Source organism: Eschrichtius robustus, chromosome 5 (assembly GCF_028021215.1).
Source record: "Eschrichtius robustus isolate mEscRob2 chromosome 5, mEscRob2.pri, whole genome shotgun sequence".
Classification (NCBI taxonomy): Eukaryota; Metazoa; Chordata; class Mammalia; order Artiodactyla; family Eschrichtiidae; genus Eschrichtius; species Eschrichtius robustus.
Window position 1 is genome coordinate 9867860 of NC_090828.1, and position 26212 is coordinate 9894071.

General features: G+C 42.5%; 1 protein-coding gene across 1 annotated transcript in view; it reads left to right on the top strand.

The window, feature by feature from the left end:
• DNER (delta/notch like EGF repeat containing) overlaps positions 1 to 26212 on the top strand; it is a 332382-nt gene that overhangs the window by 145481 nt on the left and 160689 nt on the right. The window contains exon 5 of the mRNA XM_068543746.1: positions 18344 to 18489. Within this exon, the coding sequence (XP_068399847.1) occupies positions 18344 to 18489 (146 nt within the window). The remainder of the gene's footprint in view (positions 1 to 18343; positions 18490 to 26212) is intronic.

Genomic DNA, 26212 nt, shown 5'->3' on the forward strand with positions numbered 1-26212 from the left:
TAAGACAGCAGCTTCCATGCCTGGCAGTCAAACATCTGGGGGAGTGGTAGACACACAAGCATCTGTGGCCACATCCCCAGAGATTCTGCTTCACTGGGTCAGGGTGGAGCAGAAATAACAGTTTATTAAATAAACTCTGTGGGTAATTCTGATTCCAGGGGCTTGTGAGCCAGACAGGAGAGGGCCCTAGTCGTGGAGACCTTCTTGGAGCTCCTGAAAACGAAGCAGGTAGGGAAGGCTGCCTGTGAGCATCTCGAGGACAGACGGTGTGACTCTTCTTGTGATGAAAATGCTAATAGGAGCTAGAAATAGCCCAGCCAAACAGGCTGAATTGGAGTCAACCTCTCCATACCTCCCAATTTCTTTTTTTCCTCAAATCATGGCACACATTGGGGCATTATTGAAATACACTGGCTCATTCTATTTTTAGTGCAACAAATACCCGCACAGAAACATAAAGTTGTTGTGCATAATTCAAGAAGCAAATGCATCTCAAATTAGAAATCTCACCAAACACTTGTAAATTCAGGTCACGTCTTCCATATGACCTTGAAGTTACCAGGTAGTCTTGTCGGTGGCCACTTAAATGTGGGGTTTTGAATCAAAGCGGAGCAAAGAGATATAATAGAACAAAGGCAATCACAAGATCGTGTTCACAGCAGCCACGAAGGTAAACATGTCAATCAACAGCTTTTCATGTTAGCTCCTCTGAAGGCCCGATCCCCTGGCTCCCTGATGTTATAAAGTCATCTGCAGCCCCAATTAGCTGTGCATTTATAATCTCCCATTACCCTCACATCAACACAGAGAAGTGATTAATTATTTTGGCATTCATGGTAATGTCATTAATCAGGATGCATTCACTGGGTATTAATGACTGGACATGATGGACATTCATTGTATATGAATTCTACAGTAATTTAGCAATTGATTTACTAGTGGTTGATGAGTTGAAAGTGTACTAATGGAAGATTAAGTGATGTAATTCTAACTGATTATGAAAGGGTGATCAGATAGACATTGAAAAAGAGATTAAATAAATGAGGAATTTCAGTTGTATATTCTGTGTGAGCCAACAAAATTTCAAAGGAAAAGACAAATTACTTTTCATGTTCTACCAATGGGTATTCAGGAACTGGCATTAAAAAATGTGTCCAATTAGGAAGTGGTTTTCATATGCAATGAGAATTTTTTTTTCTAAATGGAGATTACTTAATGCCCAAAATAGGCACATAGAGAGATTTGACAGGCTTAGTTGCAAATTTTGCTTCAAAAGAGGATTTTATCATTTGAATATTTTATACCATTATGCCATTGTATTGGCCGGTGTCTCTTGTATTATTGTTGGTTATACATTTTAAAAAATGTCTTTTAATCCTGTACATTGTAGCCATACCTCATTTATTCACCCATATATATGTGTGTATATATAAAATATATATATATATTTTACAACTTTAAGTAAAGCCTAGAGCTTAGCTTTTTAAAATATAACCTAGGCATGAATTATTCAAAATCGCAGATAACCTAAGTCACATTATTATGAAGGTACTTTTATTTGGACATTATCTTAAAATTCAAACTATAATTTTTAAAAGTAGCAGTCATTGAATAAAAATTTATTTCAAAGTTTCGACTCTCTAAATGACCTTCTTGCTTGCATCTTGGCTCTGCTGTTTTCTCAGGGGACATGCTTTCCCAGAGCCTTTTTTCCAGACCTACACAAGTCTAAGTTTCATTCAGGACCCAACTTTAAATAGATGTTGTTTGTCGGTATTGCTGTTGATGATAGTGATGATGGTGGTAATAATGACAATGACGTTGGTGGTGGTGATGGTGATGATAGTGATGATGGTGTTGATGATGATAGTGACGTTGTTGGTGGTGATGGTGATGATGGAGGTGATGATAATGATGATGATGGTGATAATGGTAGTGATGATGGTGATGTTGATTGCTAGGGACTGAATGTTTGTGTCCCTCCTCTCCCAAATTTATATGTCGAAACCCTCACCCCCAGTAAGTGGTATTTGGAAGTGGCGCCTTTGGGAGGTGATTAGAGTTAGATTGAGGCATGATGATGGAGCCCTCATTGTAAGATTAGTGCCTTGATAAGGAGATGAAGGAACTCATCAAGGGCTTTCTCTCCACCACGTGAAGGTACAGAGAAAAGGCAGCTATCTGTAAACCAGGAAGAGGTGTCTTCACCAAGAACCTGACCATGCGGGCACCCTGATCTCAGACTTGTAGCCTCCAGAACTGTAAGGAATAAATATTTATTGTCTAAGTCACCCAGCTTATGGTATTCTGCTATAGCAGCCCAAGCTAACTGAGACAATGGTGGGGATGTTGATAATTATGATGATTTATAGAGTCCTTATCATAGGCTTCACTGTATTAAAACCTTTGCCCATGTTAAGATCTTTAATCATAACAACCACGGTAAAAAATAGGTAGTGTTATTATCTCTATTTCAGGGAGAAGGAATCCAAGGCATGAAGGATGTAAATATCTCTCCCAAAGTCACAGAGCTGGTAAGAACTCAGACCACCTGGTGGTAGAGCCTGGTGTAGTCTCCCATTACCCTCATGTCAGCACATGGTTACTCGTTTTAGTATTTACTGTAAAGCCGCTAATCAGGAGGCGTTCACTTGGAATTAATGGATGGATATGGTGGACAATTACCCACTTCTGTAATGTGAAACATATACTATATACAGAATACATAAAATGTTAAAATCCAATTCTAAAATATCTCATCTGTTAATATATATATTTATAATATCCCTGTGTGATAAGAGGAATAATATTAAGTATTTTTTCCTAAACTGGTGCTCAATTCCCTCCTACTCTTCCTGTGTCTGATATAAGCTGAGCCACTTTGAGGGCCAACCCTGCCTCGTAAATATTAAGGAAGAGGAGGGAGGGGGGAAGTGATGGAGTTAGTATGTTGTGAGTTTGGAACACTAAGTAGTAGCTAAATGGCGATTCCTTCTGAGTCAAGTGGCAGGGGTGGGGGGATGCAGCACAGGGGAAGGAGTTTGATGTGGTTCCTTTGCAGGCCTGTGTTGGTCAAGGTGCAGTCTAAGCTGTTGTATTGGAGAGACCGCGAATACAGTGGCTTAAACGAGTTACACGTTAATTTCTCGCTTATGTTGTTACAGAAAGTGGGGTCAGGTTGCTTGCCACTCTAAAGCCAATAAAAAGGCAAGGTTGGTGGAAAGGAAAGTTTGCATTATTTTGGAGGCCGGCCACGGCGGGGGTGGCGGGTGGTGGTGGTGGACTCCCCGCCCTGACAATCAGGGGCAAGAGCTTTTAAAGGGGAGTTTCAGGGGTGTATAGGCAGAGGGAGGGAGGGGGCTACATGTAGAAACAGCACAGTCAGCTCTGACCGTCGCCTTGAAATTGGTCATGCGGTGGTCTGATCGGCGTCATCTTGATTGTTTTAAGGACAGTTAATCTTCAGTTCTGGAGTCGGTTTGTTCCCATTTCTTTGAAGCCAGTTCTCGGAATTGTGGCAGCTTATGTCGTGGCTACATCCTGATCATCACGTAGTCAACTTCTTCCACCTGGTGGGGCTTTCAGTATCTATAAGACAGCTCAGAGGATATGGCTCAGAATATTATCTATAGCCCTTGAAGAGGAACTTAAGGTCCTTGACTTTGTTTAATGACTGAACTATTGTTATTTGGTCTTGTTTGATGGTTTTCCTCTGCTTATGCATTTTCTCACTTCTCTGAATAAACTTGTTTTTTGGCTAAAGTTTTTCTACAGACAGAATGCAGGCGGGGGACGTGGTGGGGAAGGACCATAGGGTCTTGCTCCGTTTCAGTGTTTCAATCTAGAGGTAGCTGGTCCAGGATGGAGGGCAGCTCTGCAGCCTCAGCACACAGATCCCATCTCTGGATTCAAACCGGCTGCCCTGGTTGCCCCAGTGGCATATCAGCCACTGGGAAGGGGGAAAGGACAAAAAGAGCACTTGCTTTGTCTTCTTAAATGTATAGCACAGAAGTGCCTCGCATCCTCTCCCCAAGTCACTGAGGAGAGGCTGGGTGACCCAGTTGTTCCCAGCAAAAACTCCCAGTTCTGTTATTAAAGCAATATGGGGAGAAGGGATAACAGTGGGCAACCTCCCACGGTTCAAATACTCAGGTCTTACTCAGGACAAATAATTTAGTTTAATTTTAGTGGAAAAAGGAGTGTGGTAGGGTGACCATCTTGAGAAAATTAAACAAAAACATAGCACTCTGGGCTAGTAACCCTTTACTGTGGGAATAGATACTTGTTTTGGAAAAGTATAGAATGTCAACCTAAGAACTCTTAAGCTAAAGCTTTGTGTTCATTTTTTCAGCCTGTGTTTCATACTGAATTTTCAGTTTTGTCTGCAGGATGTAGAGAGAGGGGGCTGCTGAGATATTGGCAAAGTTGGGAAGTAGTTGTTGAGGGCTGCTGTGTCTGACAGATTGTGGAGCATAAACCAGTCTCTCTTCAGGGGATAGCAAGCTGATTGTGTGTATTTTTTTCTCTAGTATGTTCCCATTATCTTTACAATTTCTTTTTCCCTTTGGAGCAAATGATATTACTTATTATATACTTTTCCTGGTCATCTGGCTAGGTGCAATCTACCTGATGATTTAAATGAGTGGCAATGGTAAAAGTATTACAGTTGGATCGTTGCTGTTATGTGCCATTGTGTCTCGAATTCTGAAAGCATTTTTGGCCATACCTTACTCAGGAACCCACAGAAAATGAGAGTTTCTGGACAGGTGAATTTTCCAAAAAGCAATTTACTGCTGCAAGCAACAAAGCTTCAAAGCAAGCAAACAAGCAAATGAACAACAACAGAACGCAGACTTTCACAAGGAAATCCAAAGAAAGCTTTGTTGAGAAAAGGTAGAAAGAGCTTGGGTGAGCTCTAAGATGGTCGGTGTGGCCAGGCAGGTTCTCCAGCGAATGAGGCATCATTGTAATTGTACTTGGGTGTAGTGACAGCTCTTTAGTGTTCCTTCACTTTCCCCCCTTAACTTGTGGTCTGACTGCATTCCGCATACGTGCAGTGGAAAGACAGCTCTGTTCCTATAGCAGGAGGTGTATTAGTAAGCCTTGTTTTAGCATCATGCTGCCCTGGATTCGGTCTAGGTTCAAGTTTGTACCCTGCATCAAGCAGTCTTTTTGCCTTTGGCCAGATACTGTCAAAAGATGATTTATTTCTCAGGTTTTGCTTCCCAGCCCCCAGGTATTGAGCCACAAATCCATGGGGATCCTGCCTGGCTTATTAAGCTTTGCCCTAACCTCCATCCCACCTTCCTGAAGAGTTGGCGCAGAGACGCCATCTTATCCCTGCTTCTGCGAATCGAATTGTGGGAATTGGAGGCGTTTGCCTTCCCAGTGCCCAGGCTAATGCAAAAGCCCTGAGTCTGCAGGTGGAGCTGGATCTGTGATATTTGAAACCTTTCATGCCTAGCTGGTGCCAGCCGTGGAACTTCCTGGATTGTGAACAGGTTTTATAGGTTATAGTTTTTTGTGCCAAATGACTCGCCACGTCTTAATAGGAAAACTCAGCAGTCTGTTTCCAGCGGTCAGAGTTTTTATTTTGGACGTATGCATTCCCTTTAACAGGAAAGAAAACGGTCTTTAGCCAAACCACTGAAGTAAGAAGTGCAAATCTCGCTTGTTCTTAATCCCAATGAGACCTTAACTACTAAGTCCATTTAAGAGTCTTTGGTCTTAATATTGAAGAAGCCAAGTGGTAGGATGAACGGTTAATGGCCAGGAGCCAGCCCTCTGGCGCTCTCTAATGGATACTGGACCAGTCCATCCCAAAGGTAATGACAGGGTCCCCTTTCGGTTGCTCTCTACTTCTCATTGGCACCAAGGGAATGAGTTTGGCGAAGTCGCTGCTCTAAAAGGACTGTAATGATGGCAGAACATTTTATTTTCATGTTAATGAGCACAGTGTGGGCCCGAGGGCGGGACAGAGTGTTTGCGTGTGTCCGTGCAAGAGTTAGGGGCAGTGCGGACGTGCAGAGAAGGAAACCCAGCCTTTATTTGTCATCGTAACTAGTTACTTGCGGGTGTTAACAGATCCCAGGATAATCTTTGGAGAGAGTTTTCCTTCATTGTTGTTTTAAAGCTCTTAGGGAAATCACTCAGTTGTGTAGTGAGTAGAAGTGGACCTTTCAAGTGCAGTGTTCTCTTCCCCCTCCTTCCCTCCCCTTTCCCTTCCTTTCCCAGCCTCTGAACGTTGAGCTGAATGGTGTCCTTGAGACATTTTTCTTTGTCATGGACCGCGGTCTCCTCCTTGTGGTTCTTTATCTCCTTCATGGTGCAGAAATCTTTTCTTAATCAAGCCTACTAAGGAAAAGTCGCATTTGTTTTTAGTTAAATTTTCTAGTATGATTCTGGTCTGGTCTAATCTCTATTTATTGATATGACACTAAGTTTATTCTGTGAATATTGGCCTGTAAAGCTTGGTTCTGGGCTCTGGTCTTTCTCTCTCTTCTCTAAGAGTGCACTTTTGTCCCAGTGGTGTAGAACCCCCCAGATTCAGGTGAGGCCCAGATGTAAATCTTCAGCCCTGACGTTCCGAACTACGCATGTCCTATGTTGAACCACCAACTTGGCTGCTCCATTTGCGTGTGTGTGGAGGGGCGCATCTCATCAGAATCTCCGACTTAACCTGCCCACGGCGGACATCCTGGTCACTTTCCAGCACCACTGCACACGAGGTTGCCACACTATGTATGATTCCTTCTTTTCCCTCATCCAATCCTTACGGAAGTCTTCTTGGTTCTTCCTCCAAAACGTGATCTTAGAAAAAGCATAAATCCTGTATTTTCCACACTCTTTAGTGGATTCCCGTTGCCCTAAGGGTCACGAGACCCCCTCTAATCTGGCCCCTCCTGCCTCTCTGTCCTCATCTGGGCGCCGGCCCTTGACACGCTGACCTCATCCATCTGACACGCTGATGTCCTCAGCTCTCTTCACTGGCTCTTTTGCAGCCTTCAGGACCCAACCTAGACGCTGCCTGCTACCTGGAGCTCAGTCATCGTCTGCTGAGTGAGCTCAGCTCTCCCTCTGTCCTGGGTGGCCCTCCGTCCCGCCGCATCCCCCCACAGCTGGCTTATGCACACAGAATGCACAGTCTCTCCACTTAGAGGCACTCAGTATTTTGGCCTCATAATCAGAATCGTAGACTTGGACTGAACACAGTTATGATTCAAACAAATGTTTATCCATGAACTGTTTCAGAGAAATCTCATTTTACACGTGTTGTGGTTGGAATGAGGAATCCAAGGGCACGGACATGAGAAGATGATGAAATGTCCTTCCATAACAAAAGGTGGGAGAACCCCTGAAACTTTTGCTGGACAGCCTTCATTTTCTTTTCTCCATTTCTGCTTTCCTTGTCTTTCTGTATTAGTGTCTCCTTTTCCTCTGTCTCACGCAGTTTCTATCTCATGCTTTGGTTTTCTTTTTCAATCTTCCTTTCTCCGTCCCTCCCGCCTGCCTTCTTTCTATTTTCCTTTCCCTTGTATACTTCTCCTCTACCTACTCCCCTTTCTTGCTTATAATTTAAACCATGCTTTTGCTGGAGCAACCTCATAGCCTCCTATGGGGCCTCAGTTCTTTAGTTTTTGACAAGAAGGCCATAGAAAGTGCAGGTGTTGACAAAAGCTCATTCTCTAACAGCTCTGTGGACAGAACCGGGGTATCACCCTCACTCTGACTTCACTGGTTTTTGTCTTTAGTTAATCAGTTGGCCTATGGTTCTTGGAATTCTGAATGAGCACAAGCCTTTCTATTCAGACCTGTCTCAGGAATCATGTTACATATATTGATCTCCTACCGCTAAGGAAGAGAAAAAAACTTGTGACTGTTTCCTCGGCATTTCTTATAAGCGTGTTAGAAGTGCCACCATTTTGAGGGCCGAGTCAAAGAAATCACACTGGCTTTTCAACAGCTCTCAAGGGATCACCCATAAAGCCCCAAAGAGCTTCTTTTTTTTTTTAAAAAAAAAATGAATTCTATTTTATTTCAGATCCCTCCTGCTGCTTCTTCGTAAAGAGCACAGTTCCTGGTCTTGGCAGGAGGGCTTTCCTGAGGGCTACTTTGCTCTAACCCAGCTGCAGTTTGAGGAGAGTTAAAATGGACAGGATTACTTTTCATTAGGAGGAACTCCAAGCATTTTTCCCTTAGACATGATCAAAGAGAGGTGCAAACAACTTACTGAAATTACACTTATACCTGGACGGGGCTGCCACGCACCGTTCTCCTCATGTGAACAGAGTACTGCTGAAGATAACATGCTTATTATGCTGTTGACTCATTTGGGGGGATTAGGTGACATAATCAGAGATTATGTAGTAATGTGTGATACACTGCTATAAAGATTGATTTCTTTAAGAGTTTACTAAGGGATGTTAGGACCCAAACACTCAGTCTTATTAAGCAAATAAAGCTAATATAGAAACTTTTATCAAAGTTGTCTCCAAGAACTTCAGAGACTTATGATGAGTGAGGGAATATGAATATCACCTAAATATCACAGAGTTGCCTAGACTTTCAAACGTAGACGGGCACAGTGTGCTTTCGGAGGCTCACGTGCCTCTAATTCAAGGTGATTGTTACCTTAACAAGAACATTACTTCTGTGACCTAGATTCATTTTTCTATCAGACCAGTGGTTCTTAAGTGGAAGCACATGTCCGAATTACTTAGGGAGTCTTTTTAAATAATATGCCTAAACTCCCAAAGTGTATATTGGGCTTTCAGGAAGAAATATGTTTAGTGTCTTTTTGTTTTTGGCTGCATCGGGTCTTAGTTGCGGCACTCGGGATCTTTGTTGAGGCACGTGGGATCTTTCCTTATGGTGCACGGGCTTCTCTCTAGTTGTGGCGCGTGAGTTTTTTTCTCTCTCTAGTTGTGGCCCACGGGCTTAGTTGCCCCGCGGCATGTGGGATCTTAGTTCCCCGACCAGGGATCGAACACGTGTCCCCTACATTGGAAGGCAGATTCCTTACCACTGGACCACCAGGGAAGTCACCTGTTTACTGTCTTAATATGGAGTGTCTCACATGCTCAAACGAAGTGTTCCCACCGCTGCCCTGAGGCATCTCGAATCACTTCTAGAACTAGGACTCACTGTGCAATGGGGGACCACCTGGAAGGGAGTGAGCTGAAGCTTTCTGCCCTAAAGATTTAGAGTCAAGGGCTTTTAAGCAATAATTATTGGATAGTCAGCTACATTGAAAACCAGAATGTACTGAGGACAACACCAAGTACTGAGAGAAATTATGTTACATACATACATGCACACATACATACATACGTAAAGTTATTTCCTCTGATTGGGACACTATTCTCGCTTTTCCTTTGCCTGATGAGTTTCCACATATCCTTTGGAACTCAGCTTCACCACGCTTTCCCTAGAAAGCCTTTCTTGCTCCCCTTAGGCTAGGTCAGATGCTCCTGACCCAGATAACTATATCGCTCACTTTGTCTTCTGGTTTTCCCTGCTGGACTGTAAGTTCCATGAGGACATACATGACATCCATCTTTTCTCCGTGTATGCCCAGTGCCTACCACGATGGTCACAGATCTTTTCAGTGTGGCACCAGGTAGTGAATATTTTAGACTTTGTGGACCATCCAGTCTCTGTTACAACTGCTCAACTCAGTCATAGTGCAAAAGAAGTCCAGACAGTATGTAAATAAACGAATAGACTATATTCTAATAAAACCTTATTTATAAAAATTAAAAAATATAAATAACGTGCCTACAGGGGCCCAGCCAAGACCATTGACACTGAATCACTTATGTTGGAACTTGGAAACATGTACTTGGAAAAAGCGCCTGCAAAAATATAAAGCTTCTGGTTTCTAAACTAGTTAAGGACCACTGCTCTTGACCAAAGTTTGGAGTGGCACAAACCAAGGCTGACTTCTCTCTGTAACCTTAAAATCTAATACAGTGCCTGGTTTGTAGAAGTGAGCGCAGGAAATGTTCTTTGAGGAAATGGAAGCAAACTATTTAGAAAACTATATTGTGCATATTTTAAACTGCTCATTCAATTGAATTTCGTTTTTTGACTGAATCAGGAGAAGGCTTTAATTTATTGTTTTAAGCAGCATTTTTTTAAATTTTTAAATTTTATTTTATTTATTATTTTATACAGCAGCTTCTTATTAGTCATCAATTTTATACACATCAGTGTATACCTGTCAATCCCAATCACCCAATTCATGCCACCACCACCCCCACCCCACCGTGGCTTTACCCCCTTGGTGTCCATACGTTTGTTCTCTACATCTGTGTCTCTATTTCTGCCCTGCAAACAGGTTCATCTGTACCATTTTTCTAGGTTCCACATATATGCGTTAATATACGATATTTGTTTTTCTCTTTCTGACTTACTTTACTCTGTATGACAGTCTCTAGATCCATCCATGTCTCAACAAATGACCCAATTTCATTCCTTTTTATGGCTGAGTAATATTCCACCGTATATATATACCACCTCTTCTTTATCCATTCGTCTGTCGATGGGCATTTAGTTTGCTTCCATGACCTGGCTATTGTAAATAGTGGTGCAATGAACATTGGGGTGCATGTGTCTTTTTGAATTATGGTTTTCTCTGGGTATATGCCCAGTAGTGGGATTGCTGGGTCATATGGTAGTTCTATTTTTAGTTTTTCAAGGAACCTCCATACTGTTCTCCATAGTGGCTGTATCAATTTACATTCCCGCCAACAGTGCAGGAGGGTTCCCTTTTCTCCACACCCTCTCCAGCATTTATTGTTTGTAGATTTTCTGATGATGCCCATTCTAACCGGTGTGAGGTGATACCTCATTGTAGTTTTGATTTGCATTTCTCTAATAATTAGTGATGTTGAGCAGCTTTTCATGTGCTTTTTGGCTGTCTGTATGTCTTCTTTGGAGAAATGTCTATTTAGGTCTTTTGCCCATTTATGGATTCGGTTGTTTGTTTTTTTAATATTGAGCTGCATGAGCTGTTTATATATTTTGGAGATTAATCCTTTGTCTGTTGATTCGTTTGCAAATATTTCCTCCCATTCTGAGAGTTGTCTTTTCGTCTTCTTTATGGTTTCCTTTGCTGTGCAAAAGCTTTGAAGTTTCATTAGGTCCCATTTGTTTATTTTTGTTTTTATTTCCATTACTCTAGGAGGTGGATCAAAAAAGATCTTGCTGTGATTTATGTCAAAGAGTGTTCTTCCTATGTTTTCATCTAAGAGTTTTATAGTGTCCGGTCTTACATTTAGGTCTCTAATCCATTGAGTTAATTTTTGTGTATGGTGTTAGGGAGTGTCCTAATTTCATTCTTTTACATGTAGCTGTCCAGTTTTCCCAGCACCACTTATTGAAGAGACTGTCTTTTCTCCATTGTATATCCTTGCCTCCTTTGTCATAGATTAGTTGACCATAGGTGTGTGGGTTTATCTCTGGGCTTTCTATCTTGTTCCATTGATCTACGTTTCTATTTTTGTGCCAGTACCATATTGTCTTGATGACTGTAGCCTTGTAGTATAGTGTGAAGTCAGGGAGTATGATTCCTCCAGCTCCTTTTTTTTCCCATCAAGACTGCTTTGGCTATTCGGGGTCTTTTGTGTCTCCATACAAATTTTAAGATGATTTGTTCTAGTTCCGTAAAAAATGCCACTGATAAGGATTGCACTGAATCTGTAGATTGCTTTGGGTAGTATAGTCATTTTCACAATATTGATTCTTCCAATCCAAGAACATGGTATATCTCTCCATCTGTTGGTATCATCTTTAATTTCTTTCATCAGTGTCTTACAGTTTTCTGCATACAGGTCTTTTTTCTCCCTAGGTAGGTTTATTCCTAGGTATTTTATTCTTTTTGTTGCAGTGGTAAATGGGAGTGTTTCCTTAATTTCTCTTTCAGATTTTTCATCATTAGCGCATAAGAATGCAAGAGATTTCTGTGCATTAATTTTGTATCCTGCAACTTTACCAAATTCATTGATTAGCTCTAGTAGTTTTCTGGTGCCATCTTTAGGATTCTCTGTGTATAGTATCATGTCATCTGCATTCAGTTTTACTTCTTTTCCAATTTGTATTCCTTTTATTTATTTTTCTTCTCTGATTGCCGTGGCTAGGATTTCCAAAGCTATGTTGAATAATAGTGGTGAGAGTGGACATCCTTTTCTTGTCCTGATCTTAGAGGAAATGCTTTCAGTTTTTCACCATTGAGAATGATGTTTGCTGTGGGTTTGTCGTATATGGCCTTTATTATGTTGCGGTAGGTTCCCTCTATGCCCACTTTCTGGAGAGTTTTTATCATAAATGGGTGTTGAATTTTGTGGAAAGCTTTTTCTGCATCTGTTGAGGTGATCATACAGTTTTTATTCTTCAGTTTGTTAATATGGTGTATCACATTGACTGATTTGCGTATATTGAAGAATCCTTGCATCCCTGGGATAAATCCCACTTGATCATGGTGTAGGGTCCTTTTAATGTGTTGTTGGATTCTGTTTGTTAGTATTTTGTTGAGGATTTTTGCGTCTATATTCATGAGTGATATTGGTCTGTAATTTTCTTTTTTTGTAGTATCTTTGTCTGGTTTTGGTATCAGGGTGATGGTGGCCTCATAGAATGAGTTTGGGAGTGTTCCTTCCTCCACAATTTTTTGGAAGAGTTTGAGAAGGATGGGTGTTAGCTTTTCTCTAAATGTTTGATAGAATCCATCTCTGAAGCCATCTGGTCCTGGACTTTTGTTTGTTGGAAGACTTTTCATCACAGTTTCAATTTCATTACTTGTGATTGGTCTGTTCATATTTTCTATTTCTTCCTGGTTCAGTCTTGGAAGGTTATACCTTTTTAAGAATTTGTCCATTTCTTCCAGGTTGTCCATTTTATTGGCATAGAGCTGCTTGTAGTAGTATCTTAGGATGCTTTTTATTTCTGCGGTGTCTGTTGTAACTTCTCCTTTTTCATTTCTAATTTTATTGATTTGAGTCCTCTCCCTCTTTTTCTTGATGAGTCTGGCTAATGGTTTATCAATTTTGTTTATCTTCTCAAAGAACCAGCTTTTAGTTTTATTGATCTTTGCTATGGTTTTCTTTGTTTCTATTTCATTTATTTCCACTCTGATCTTTATGATTTCTTTCCTTCTGCTAACTTTGGGTTTTGTTTGTTCTTCTTTCTCTAGTTCCTTTAGGTGCAAGGTTAGATTGTTTATTTGAGATTTTTCTTGTTTCCTGAGGTAGGATTGTATTGCTATAAACTTCCCTCTTAGAACTGCTTTTGCTGCATCCCATAGGTTTTGGATTGTTGTGTTTCCATTGTCATTTGTCTCTCAGTATTTTTTGATTTCTTCTTTTATTTCTTCAGTGATCTCTTCAGTGATTTCTTGGTTATTTAGTAAAGTACTGTTTAGCCTCCATGTGTTTGTGTTTTTTACATTTTTTTTCCCCTGTAATTGATTTCTAATCTCATTTTGTTGTGGTCAGAAAAGATGCTTGATATGACTTCAATTTTCTTAAATTTACTGAGGCTTGATTTGTGACCCAAGATGTGATCTGTCCTGGAGAATGTTCCGTGCACACTTGAGAAGAAAGTGTAATCTGCTGTTTTTGGATGGAATGTCCTATAAATATCAATTAAATCTATGTGGTCTATTGTGTCATTTAAAGCTTCTGTTTCCCTATTAATTTTCTGTTTGGATGATCTGTCCATTGGTGTAAGTGAGGTGTTAAAGTCCCCCACTATTATTGTGTTACTGTGGATTTCCTCTTTTACAGCTGTTAGCAGTTGCCTTATGTATTGAGGTGCTCCTGTGTTGGGTGCATATATATTTATAATTGTTATATCTTCTTGGATTGATCCCTTGATCATTATGTAGTGTCCTTCCTCGTCTCTTGTAACACTCTTTATTTTAAAGTCTGTTTTATCTGATATGAATATTGCTTCTCCAGCTTTCTTTTGATTTCCATTTGCATAGAATATCTTTTTCCATCCCCTCACTTTCAGTCTGTATGTGTCCCTAGGTCTGAAGTGGGTCTCTTGTAGACAGCATATGTATGGGTCTTGTTTTTGTATCCATTCAATGAGCCTGTGTCTTTTGGTTCGAGCATGTAATCCATTCACGTTTAAGGTAATTATCGATATGTATGTTCCTATGACCATTTTCTTAATTGTTTTGGGTTTGTTTTTGTAGGTCCGTTTCTTCTCTTGTGCTTCCCACTTAGAGAAGTTCCTTTAGCATTTGTTGTAGAGCTGGTTTGGTGGTGCTGAATTCTCTTAGCTTTTGCTTGTCTGTAAAGCTTTTGATTTCTCCATCGAATCTGAATGAGATCCTTGCTGGGTAGAGTAATCTTGGTTGTAAGTTCTTCCCTTTCATCACTTTAAATATATCATGCCACTCCCTTCTGGCTTGTAGAGTTTCTGCTGAGAAATCAGCTGTTAAGCTTATGGGAGTTCCCTTGTATGTTATTTGTCGTTTTTCCCTTGCTGCTTTTAATAGTTTTTCTTTGTCTTTAATTTTTGCCAATTTGATTACTATGTGTCTCGGCATGTTTCTCCTTGGGTTTATCCTGTATGGGACTCTCTGTGCTTCCTGGACTTGGGTGGCTATTTCCTTTCCCATGTTAGGGAAGTTTTCGACTATAATCTCTTCAAATATTTTCTCTGGTCCTTTCTCTCTCTCTTCTCCTTCTGGGACCCCTATAATGCGAGTGTTGTTGCGTTTAATGTTGTCCCAGAGGTCTCTTGGTCTGTCTTCATTTCTTGTCATTCTTTTTTCTTTAATCTGTTCCATAGCAGTGAATTCCACCATTCTGTCTTCCAGGTCACTTACCCGTTCTTCTGCCTTAGTTATTCTGCTCTTGATTCCTTCTAGTGTATTTTTCATTTCAGTTATTGTATTGTTCACCTCTGTTTGTTTGTTCTTTAATTATTCTAGGTCTTTGTTAATCATTTCTTGCACCTTCTCGGTCTTTGCCTCCATTCTTTTTCCGAGGTCCTGGATCATCTTCACTATCGTTATTCTGAATTCTTTTTCTGGGAGGTTGCCTATCTCCACTTCATTTAGTTGTTTTTCTGGGGTTTTATCTTGTTCCTTCATCTGGTACATAGCCCTCTGCGTTTTCATCTTGTCTATCTTTCTGTGAATGTGGTTTTTGTTCCACAGGCTGCAGGATTTTAGTTCTTCTTGCTTCTGCTGTCTTCCCTCTGGTGGATGAGGCTATCTAAGAGGCTTGTGCAAGTTTCCTGATGGGAGGGACTGATGGTGGGTAGAGCTGGGTGTTGCTCTGGTGGGCAGAGCTCAGTAAAACTTTAATCTGCTTGACTGCTGGTGGGTGGGGCTGGGTTCCCTCCTTGTTGGTTGTTTGGCCTGAGGCAACTCAACACTGGAGCCTACCTGGGCTCTTTGGTGGGGCTAATGGCAGCCTCTGGGAGGGACCACACCAAGGAGTACTTCCTAGAACTTCTGCTGCCAGTGTCCTTGTCCCCACGGTGAGCCACAGCCACCGCCCACCTCTGCAGGAGACCCTCCAACACTAGCAGGTAGGTCTGGTTCAGTCTCCCCTGGGGTCACTGCTCCTTCCCCTGGGTCCCGACGCACACACTACCTTGTGTGTGCCCTCCAAGAGTGGAGTCTCTGTTTCCCCCAGTCCTGTCGAAGTCCTGCAGTCAAATCCCACTAGTCTTCAAAGTCTGATTCTCTAGGAATTCCTCCTCCCGTTGCCGGACCCCCAGGTTGGGAACCTGACATGGGGCTCAGAACTTTCACTCCAGTGGGTGGACTTCTGTGGTATAAGTGTTCTCCAGTCTGTGAGTCACCCACCCAGCAGTTGTGGGATTTGATTTTATTGTGATTGCGCCCCTCCTACCGTCTCATTGTGGCTTCTCCTTTGTCTTTGGATGTGGGGTATCCTCCTTGGTGAAGTCCAGTGTCTTCCTGTTGATGATTGTCCAGCAGCTAGTTGTGATTCTGGTGTTCTCACAAGAGGGAGTGAGAGCACGTCCTTCTACTCTGCCATCTTGGTTCAGGGCCACCTCAATTGAATTTCTACTGGCTCAGTAAATTTAATACTTGAAAAGAATTTTTAAAATAACCTTTGGAGAGAGGCCTCTTCTAGAGAATTATAGAGCGTTCTGTGATCTAAATGCTTAGTAGGGAGACAGATGGTATAGATTTTTCAAATAATTTAATGTGAAGCTAGAGAACAGAGCAGAGAGATGAAAAATACCTTTATAATTACTACCTGATTTTTCCTCCACTATTTTATGTGTAAAAATGTCTTTTAAAATAAGAATTCTGGTAGCACTCCTACATTGTACCAGGCTTTATTTCTCTATCAAAGTTGGTAAGCAACTTTCTTAGTAAACTGGAATTTATGTATTCTAATGATGGCTGTTCTTCCAAGTGGACTTGTTGGATGACAGCACACTCTGGAAACTCCTCTTTGGGACTTGTCTTTACTGCTCTGGTCCTATGTGTACCTGTATCCTGACTTCCTACTTGCCACTTCTCTGAGACTTGTCCCTTGCCCTCAAGGAAGTTACAGTAAAGGTGTTTTGACAAGTAACCATCCAAGCCATAAAATAATCAGGGACCTGTACGTTAACAGTATGTACTTGAGTGCAGATGGACATGGTCGAGCTGGGAGGGGGCTGGGGTATTGGGCAAAGGCTTGTGAATAGGATGAGAACTGAGCTATGATCACTGGAGAAGGAGGTATATTCCAGGCAAAGAGGCACCATGGGAACGTTTACAGAGTTGGAATGAGCAGGGCGTGTGCAGGCGCTGGGAGGAGGTGTGAGGTGTCTGTGTGATGTGGGACCGTGACCAAGAAGTAGAAAGCTCTACAGAGGAGGTGTGTTTGCCTAAACCATCCTTTTCATTCTGTCCCAAAGCCAATTTACCATAAAGTTTTCAATAGGGAATCTTAGGAAGAAAGCAACTAGTTCTCTGTGGATGTAAAATACTACTCCGTGTCAGACCAGCAGTGCCTGTCTTTACCGAGACACTAAGAGATATTTGGCTCCTAATTCCGAACTTGAAGTTGAGGTGTGTCTCCACTCCACTCTGACTTGCACAAATTTCCCAACATAACCTTGTTGCTTGTGAACAGGATTAAATCCTCTGCTGCTGTTTTGAACCCATCTTCTGCCTGTTAAAAACATCCCTTGCACTAATGTAGTGCTTTGCCCTTTGCAGATTTGTTGTCCCTGGATGCTCCTCCGGGTCCAAGGAGCAGCGTGATCGTGTTGCCCCATTGCCCAGACAGCCTCGCTTTCTGCTTGTGTCCAGCTGTCATCATAAAAAGCATGCTTTTTTGATGTGAAAAGAGTCCCAGAAAAAAAGAAACTTGGGGCTTAGAGAGGCATGGCTGTCTAGAATCATTTCCACCCCCTTGTCTTAAGCACCTTTTCTGGGTAATGCAGGAGTCTTTCTCCTGGGTGATGCAGGTGTTAATTATAAGTTGTTCATTTTGAAGTTGAAAATCATTCCTAAATAAATGAATATTCTGATTAGAAAAAGGTACACTCTCTTAATGAAATAATTATATCATTGATACACAATACTTAGAGTAGTATTTCCTCATGCCAGTTGGAGACTATTATTTATTCCATGTTTATTGCTACCAACTATGTACAAATAGCCGCCGCACTTGACATAAAGATCATTCAGTGGTAAATATGACACATGAATGCTTTTGTGATCAGTATTCAACTATGATTGGTCCTGTTTTATTAGATGGTTAAAACCACATAACTGAAATTGATACAGTGCATGCAGTCAGATTGGTGATCAAGTAGATACTTATGAAAAAACCCAACGTAGAATGTGACCCATATTGCATGCCCACTGTTGAGGGCACTGAGCTGCTCGGGCAGACCCACAGCAGGGTGGGTGGGGGAGATTTAGTGCTTGCGACTATTCAGAGCAGCCAGGAAGACAGAGAGTAGGGAGATGGAAGCACGTGGCTCGCCGGGGAAAAGACGGGTTCAAAAGCAGAGAGAATTCTAAGGTGCTAATGCAGGGATGGAATTCAGAGACAGAGTGGCCCACAGAGGGTAGGAGCAGGAACAAAGCAAAGCAACTAAGGTGATGACGGAGTGCCTGGCGCTCCTTTTCCTTGGCGACCGGCATTCCTCATGATGCTTGGGAAGAGCGGCCTACCTTAGAGGCCCGAGGTCCGAATGGCCACTAGCCACGTGCTTTTATTCCTTGGCTTAACTTACTGCATTTTGTTTTGTTTGCCATACTTGAATGTTGTGTAAACTATAGTCATGGTCTTGTCAGAAGAATGTTGGTTGACTTTACATTTACTATTGTCCCATTTTCTTTTAGGTTTTGTGAATGATTCTGTTACTAAATCTATCGTGGCTTTGCGCTTGACTCTGGTGGTGAAGGCCAGCACCTGTGCACCAGGGGAGAGCCACGCAAACGACTTGGAGTGCTCGGGAAGAGGAAGATGCACCACGAAGCCATCAGAGGTGAGGGGACACCTGGGAGCTTTAAAAATATATATTTACACAAGGCTATATTTACATATAAACACACACACACATATATACACACACACATATATACGCACGCACACACGTATATACACACATACACATATACATATACACACACACACATACACATATACATATGTGTGTGTGTGTATGTGTGTGTGTGTGTGTGTGTGTATATATATATATATATATATATATATATATATATATATATATATATATATATAAGGAGGAAGGAGGAGAGAGCAAGTGCATTTGCTGAAAGTCTCCCCGAATTTCTGGTTTTAATTTATATGCAACATATAGATATATAAATTTCCATATAATTTTTAAACAAAGTACTAAAAAATTTGTGCAGTGCTGGACCTCCTCATTTTGGTATCAAGTAAGGATTTTGTGAGAAGTATTATCATATCTGGTAGCAGAATCGAGAAGTGGAAGAAAGAAAAGCTAAGACAGAGTCATCTACTTCCCAGTTGTGACCTAATTCCCTCCTTAGACTCTGCACGTCTCCAGGGCCGACAACAGAGTTACAGAAGTAAGGGAAAAGTAAGAGGAGGAACGGGGAGGAGGTAGGGGCTAGAAGGCTGACTCACTCTGTTTGGCCTTCGTGGACCAGCGCCGTCAACTCTGGAAGACCTGAGCCCCGTCCCCTCTTCTTTTTAGCAGCTGAGGTCACGTGGGCAGGGGACAGGGGCTGAGGACATGTCCCGAGTGACGGGGACCAGGAGTCAGACCAGGAAAGGACCAGCCATCCCGGAAGCCAACCTCCATCAGTATAGGGTTCCCTTGGAACAATTTTGGCAGGTGGAGTCCAGGCTCCACCTGATTAGGGTGAGAGAGGGAGACTCTGCACCTTACCAGGGGCCCTGTTCCATTAGGGGACGCCCATCCCTCTCACCACTTGCTACATCCAACTCCTGCCTGCATCTTTTTCTCCATTCCCCTCTCCCCAGTTCTACACATATTTATATTGAGGTTCGTGCTGCGTGAAAGTGGGTTCCCCAAATCCCCAAAGAGCATGGTTTATTTTAGACCAGTTTGAAGGGTAACACAGGTAAATCTTCTTTGGTGACACCTCCTTGTGGTAACGTCAGCACGTGCAGTAACAGTGGTGTGAACTTAGACAAGTGAGAGGTCTGGTACTAATGGACAAAAGGGCTGTTGAAGACACTTTCAAGTACGGCTCATGTTGTCTTGGGAAACCTGTGTCTTAAGTGTAATATTGCAGGGGCTTAAATATACCATTGTCTCGTAAGATATCCCCTATAGGGGGCAGAATGTGGTTAGGAACCCAAGAAAGTAGCAGGGATAATAATTTCTGATAAATCTTTGAAAAGGGGCACGAGGGTAAACCAAAGCCGCAACCAAATTCCTGGGGGAGGGGAGAGTGACCGGCGTGAAGCCAGGAAGTGAAGCGTGAGATTTCCTTCACAAGCCGAGCCTGCCCTGTAGAGCCCGTTTTCTTCTGTCTCGGCCAACTTGGACTTGCCTCTTTTCTGTCCTGAGGGGAAGCTTTATTTATCAACTCATTCTATGCAAAAATAAACAACGTAAAGGATATTGAGTGTTCGTCTGACCATCAAGGCTAAGGAGGGGTACAAAAACGTGGAAGCAGTGGGGAACTTATCTGATTAGGAGATTCAAGCTATGTCAGATGGAAGGAGTGGGGAGCTTATCTGATAAGGAGGTTCTAGAAGAGGTGAACGTGAGAGGCTGAGGAATGCCACCTGCTCGAGGTGGAAGAGGTCAGACCCTCCAAGTGAGGCTGCAGAGCGGAGGCACACGGGTCTTGCCCAAATTCATTCTTAATGTTCCCAGTGAACAATTCTGTGGCCCGATTAGCCCTTGAAAAGATCATACTGGTGAAAGAGAAATGTCTTCAACGAAGAACCGAGGGCTGTCTTTAGAATCTCGGGCTGACACAGTGGTTGAGACTCCACGTGCGCTTTCTCTTCTAATGGATGACCCTTCCGGGGAAACTTTTCATCCGAAAAGCAGTTCACCCTGTTATCTTAACACATGCGTGTCGGTGGCATCCAGCCTGCCCGGGGGTCTCATCTGCGTGAAGGCCCTAGCTAAGAGGCTCTGGCTGGTAGCTCAGAATGGACTCATTGCAAAGGCAGTAGCAGTATTAAGCACCTGGCACGTAACTTGGCAAACATTGCCAGAGTGCTTTGTTTTTTTGTGAGAAAATGACTCAAAAGCCTTGGAATCCATGCTAATGTCAGCACAGCTCCGTTACGGGTACCAGCTCCTGAGTGCCCCTTCCTGAGATAACCCTTCTGCCCCCTGCCCCTACCTCCCAGTTCCACACCAGGTGCTTCTAAAGTGTAGAACTCTGCTGTTGTTGATTCTGTCAAAGCCTGCATTTGCCTTCAGTGAATTTAAGGAAACTGTGGCCAGTCATCCTGTCTGAGACACGATAATTACCCCTGGTGACTGTAAGCAGATGATCAGGCTGGAATTGCCATGTCCATTTACAGACCTGCCACATTGTCATCTTGATGAGACACATCTGGAGGCCAGTCTTACTGTTCCCCAAAAGACGGTGGGGGGTTGAAGAGCCACGGCAGCAGTGGGAATGGAAAGGCGGGGCATCTTTTCTGTGTCCACTCGAGTCCCGTGGTTTTCTGCGATTGTTGTTTTGGCTGTTGTAGCAGCTTACGCTGTTGCTAGCAATAAAAGACTGTTGTTCTCAGGTTTCTTTCTTTTTTTAATTTCTTAATTTATTATTTATTTATTATTTGTATTTTTGGCTGTGTTGGGTCTTCGTTTCTGTGCGAGGGCTTTCTCCAGTTGCGGCGAGTGGGGGCCCCTCTTCATCGCGGTGCGCGGGCCTCTCACTATCGCGGCCTCTCTTGTTGCGGAGCAGAGGCTCCAGACGCTCAGGCTCAGTAGTTGTGGCTCACGGGCCCAGTTGCTCCGCGGCATGTGGGATCTTCCCAGACCAGGGCTCGAACCCGTGTCCCCTGCATTGGCAGGCAGATTCTCAACCACTGCGCCACCAGGGAAGCCCCTCTTTCTTTTTATTGTTTCTCAAAATTAGGAGTTACGTAGTCCAGCCTTCCACCTAATGCAAGAATCTACTCTGTCGTACAAAACGAAAAGAACTGTATTTGGTGGTTTAATTTTATTGTTTCTCGTCATTTTTATATCTTTTTGTTAGATCATTCATCAAGATAAAAGCAATTCTGTTACTTCCACACTACTCTCATTTTGTAATGGGACTCAATTCTCTTCTGTTAGATGTGCTTTGGCTGGAGGATATTTCACAATTTTGAGTGATGGGTGGTTTGTGATAAAGCTTTTGCTTGCTGTTCTTAGATATCCCACCAACCTGGGAAGGTCTTTTTAAATGTTTACTATAACACTGTAGTATTTGAAAACTGCTTTTGTTACAAGGGTTGATTCTAATCTTCTCTTTATGAAAAAAATTTGACTGTTGACCACTACTTCTTCTTGAACTTTGTCACCAAAGTTGGCTGCTGCCTGTTTGATGATTCCTTAATTACCTTATTAGGTGACTGTCAGGGCTCTTTGCTGGTGTGCGCCTTCAGCCTTCTTTAGATCCAGTTGGGTTCCATGACCCTGTCTCTCAAGAGCAAGAGATGTGTATTAATCAGGGTTCTCCAGAGAAATAGAGCTAATAGGATATCTCTCTCTCTCTCTCTCTCTCTCTGTATGTATATATATGATATCTATGTATATATATATATATATATATATATATAGATTTAAAATTTATGTATGTAATTTTAATATTTATTATATATATGTACATGCATACACACACACACACACACACACACACACATATATATATATAAGTCAATCAATTAAGGAGATTTATTTTGAGGAATTGGTTCATTGTGGCTCCACCATTATGGAGTCTTGGGGAATCCAAAATCCGATGAGGGAGGCTGCTGGGCTGGAGACTCAGGAAAGAGTTGCAGTTCTAGTACAGAGACAGTCTGCTGGTGAACCAGGAAGAGCTGATGTTGCAGGTGAAGTCTGAAGGCAGAATTCCTCTTGCTGGGGGAGGTCAGCCTTTTGTTCCATTCAGACCTCAACTGATTGGACGAGGCCCACCCTCATTATGGAGGGCAATCTGCTTTACTCTAAATCCACCGGTTTAAATGTAAATCTCATCCAAACATACCCTCACAGAAACATCCAGAAGAACGTTTGATCAATTATTTAGACACCATGGCCCAGCCAAGCTGACACATAAAATTAACCATCACAAGATTCTCTCCACTTTTTTTCTCTGATTCATTATTGCTCCCTTTCTACCCAATTGCATCTTTTGCCCAAGAAAGTTAAAGGATTGGTTTTAAATTTTACTTTGCCCAATATTTACCTGAGGCCCTTGACAAAAGTCATATTCCAGGCCCACCACTCAGATCATGGTGCCTTTTGTTGGGCAGCCAGGCAATTCTGATGCAAAAGTCGACTGTGGATCATAATTCTGGAAATAGAGGTCTCAAGAGCCATGCTTACCGTCTTCCTATTCTTGCTGATTCCCTAAAGCAAATATGCACCCTATTTTTATTCCAAGATTTCATTGTTAATAATTTCAAGGTCAAACAAAGTCAATAAAAAAGATAAATGCTGTTAAGTGATGTAATGGTTCAATCCATATCACAAAGCTTTCCTATTCGTTGGCCCTGGTCTATATTGATAGGTAAATGGGGTCAGGCCTCCATTCTTAGAAGATTCCTTAGAAATCTCTCTGGTGCTTGCCTTCTGAATCCATCATCCTTAGGCTGTTTAGATGGCAAACTAGAGCTGACTACTCAGACTTTGTTTTGAGAAAGAATTGAGCTGGCATCACGGCAAGGAGCCATTCTTAATCCCTTCTAGAGCCGGTGGCTTAGTTCTGTCTTGAGGTGTGGGCCCATGCGTGAGCTGAGCGCTGGACTGTTGGCTTCCGAAGATTCCTGACCTTCTGTGACCTCCCTCCCTACTCTTGGAAGGCAAAGGCTCAAGCCCTAGGAAGTTCTAGTCTTCCTACAGATGAGTGTTTCCGGTTAGGTTGGGTTTAGAAATGAGTCATTGGCCTGAACCGGTTGCTTTATCTATTGCTTGATAACACCTGCTGTCCTTGCTCTACACCCCATGTGGTCTAGGTAGGGGACACTATCCTTCCAGGAGCCTGTCTGTCTCCTATCAGCATGCCTCTCCATCTTTTTCCCTTTTTCAAAAGCTTTTGCCTCTGTGGTAGGGCTCCCAGTAAATTCCCGTTTCTGAGGTTTCTTTATTTCAGCTCTGACTCACAGAGCAGAGTGACGAGCCAGCCGTGAGTTGGGCGCCTGGTCACCCCTTCCAGCTTCCAGCCTCAGCCCCTCTCTCAACCCCTGCACGTCCCGCCCTCCCCGCCCCGATTCCTCTCTCGCATCTCCCTGGTTTTGCTCGTGCTGTTTCCTCCATCTGGAATGCTCAGCTGCACTCTGCCCCCCGCCCTCCCACCTGCCCAAATATATTTCAGGCTCAGCTCAAAAGCTTTTTGCTTCTGGAAGCTGTCCCTCATCCCCCAGTGCAAACTCCCTCCTCTCAAGCCCCGTACATTTTATCTTTCTTATGAGACACATGACATTTGGTTTATGCTTCTATTTCATACATGCATTATTATTTGTGTTCACTTTAGTTCACACACCACTTCCCGGGCGGAGTCACTGCTTGTCATGTGCCTGGTACTGCCCTAGGCTCTGGGGGATGCACGTTTGCTCATATAAGACATGCCCTTTGGGAAGCAGCTGGGAGGTTCGGGAGCTGGGAGCTGGACACTAAATCATGGATTAGAGCACTGGGAGTGTGTGCTTTGGGAGAGTCTGGCGGGTGTGTCCTGGGAGCCCAGGGAAACATCCAGCTCAGACGCGGGATCATTGGGAGTTTCCCAGGGGCGGCTCCGATGGTGAGTTCCTTGACATTAGGAGTCACATCTGGTCCCCTTGGTATCCATTCTAACAACTAGCAAGGTGCTTTCTGCATGGGAGATGCTCAAAAACTGCCTATGAACCAAATGAACAGAATAAATAAAAGACCAAAGATGTGATGGGAAACTAGTCCTCTAGGTTTTCAGTTAGATATGTAATTTGGGTTATATGTTTGGTAAATATGGGAACATGAAAAGGACGTGGTGTATTTGTTTTATAAACTCATGAATCAGAATATATTTTCTGATCTAAGGCCTTTCTCACAGACTGTGTGATCCAGAATGTCGCTGGAACCCCTTAGGCGCATTTTAAGCAGTATTGCCAATCCTTTCCCTATCATTTAAAAAAGAAATAGGTCAGAATAATTTGAACAAATGGAATCTTTGATGCCATTCTTTTCTTGGTTTGAAACCATTGGCGAACTCCTCTTTAGGTTAGGAAGTAGCAACGTGCCGGGGGGCAGAAATAGATGTCATATTCTTTCGTCCATCACTTCTCTGAGAGCTAATTCTTCCACCATCATCAGTGTGAATAAAAAGGCCCTCATGAGACCTTGAAAAGGGCCTGAGACCTGGTAGGGTTGTGAGAAAGAAATGGGGTGACAGCATAGATGAGAAAGCCCATCAAAGCATCAAAGGAAAGGCATTCAATGTATACTTTTGAGCATTAAAATAGCAGCTGACAATCAAGAGTGTGAAGTTGCTTTTAAAAGTTCTGTTCGGTATATAGTAGGGTTAGGTCCCCCATGGTTCTGCCAACACTGGAGAGGAATTTCTCCTTTAAGTAGGGAACAAAACACAGCAAGAGAGGGTCAGAGTAGCACACTAGTGGATGGGAAAATACTTGATGAGCCAGTGGTTAGTAACATGACAGAAAAAAAGCCTAATTTATTCTTCTAAGGGAAGGGGGACCCTTCTCTTGACTGAACAAATAGCTTGTTGACAACACTCATTAAAAGCTTCTGAGCCAGAGTATAGATGCTTAATGCCAAAATGAAGGTGTCTTGAGATACATTTATTTGCTAATAAAAGATGGGTGATTTCTCCCACAGATTATACTTGCAGAAACCACTTTGTGGGCCTTTGAGAGAGAAAGTACTTTTATGGATAACAAAAATAGAATAATAAATATTAGAAACAGACTAAATACAGAGATCATAAAAGTAAGTTCACTAGAGGCAGGACAGGAATAAAGACACAGACGTAGAGAATGGACTTGAGGACAGGAGGGGGAAGGGTAAGCTGGGACGAAGTGAGAGAGTGGCATGGACGTATATGTACACTACCAAATGTAAAATAGATAGCTAGTGGGAAGCAGCCGCATAGCACAGGGAGATCAGCTCGGTGCTTTGTGACCACCTAGAGGGGTGGGATAGGGAGGGTGGGAGGGAGACACAAGAGGGAAGGGATATGGGGATATATGTATATGTGTAGCTGATTCACTTTGTTATAAAGCAGAAACTAACACATCATTGTAAAGCAATTATACTCCAATAAAGATGTGAAAAAAAATAAATAAAAATTATCTAAAACTTGGCAATAGGCAAACAGAAAAAAGAAAAAAAAAAAAAAGTAAGTTCAGCCCAGTTGTTGCTGTTTCAATGGTCAAGGATCAGCTCGTCTAGAATTTCATGGACTTGTGTCTAAATTATAATTCTTGGTGCTAATGTAGTTAAAGAGCCATTGCTGCCTTTTATGTTACAGACAGAAGGATGATCATATCTTTGCCTGCCACAAAAATATGACAACATTTTGAGT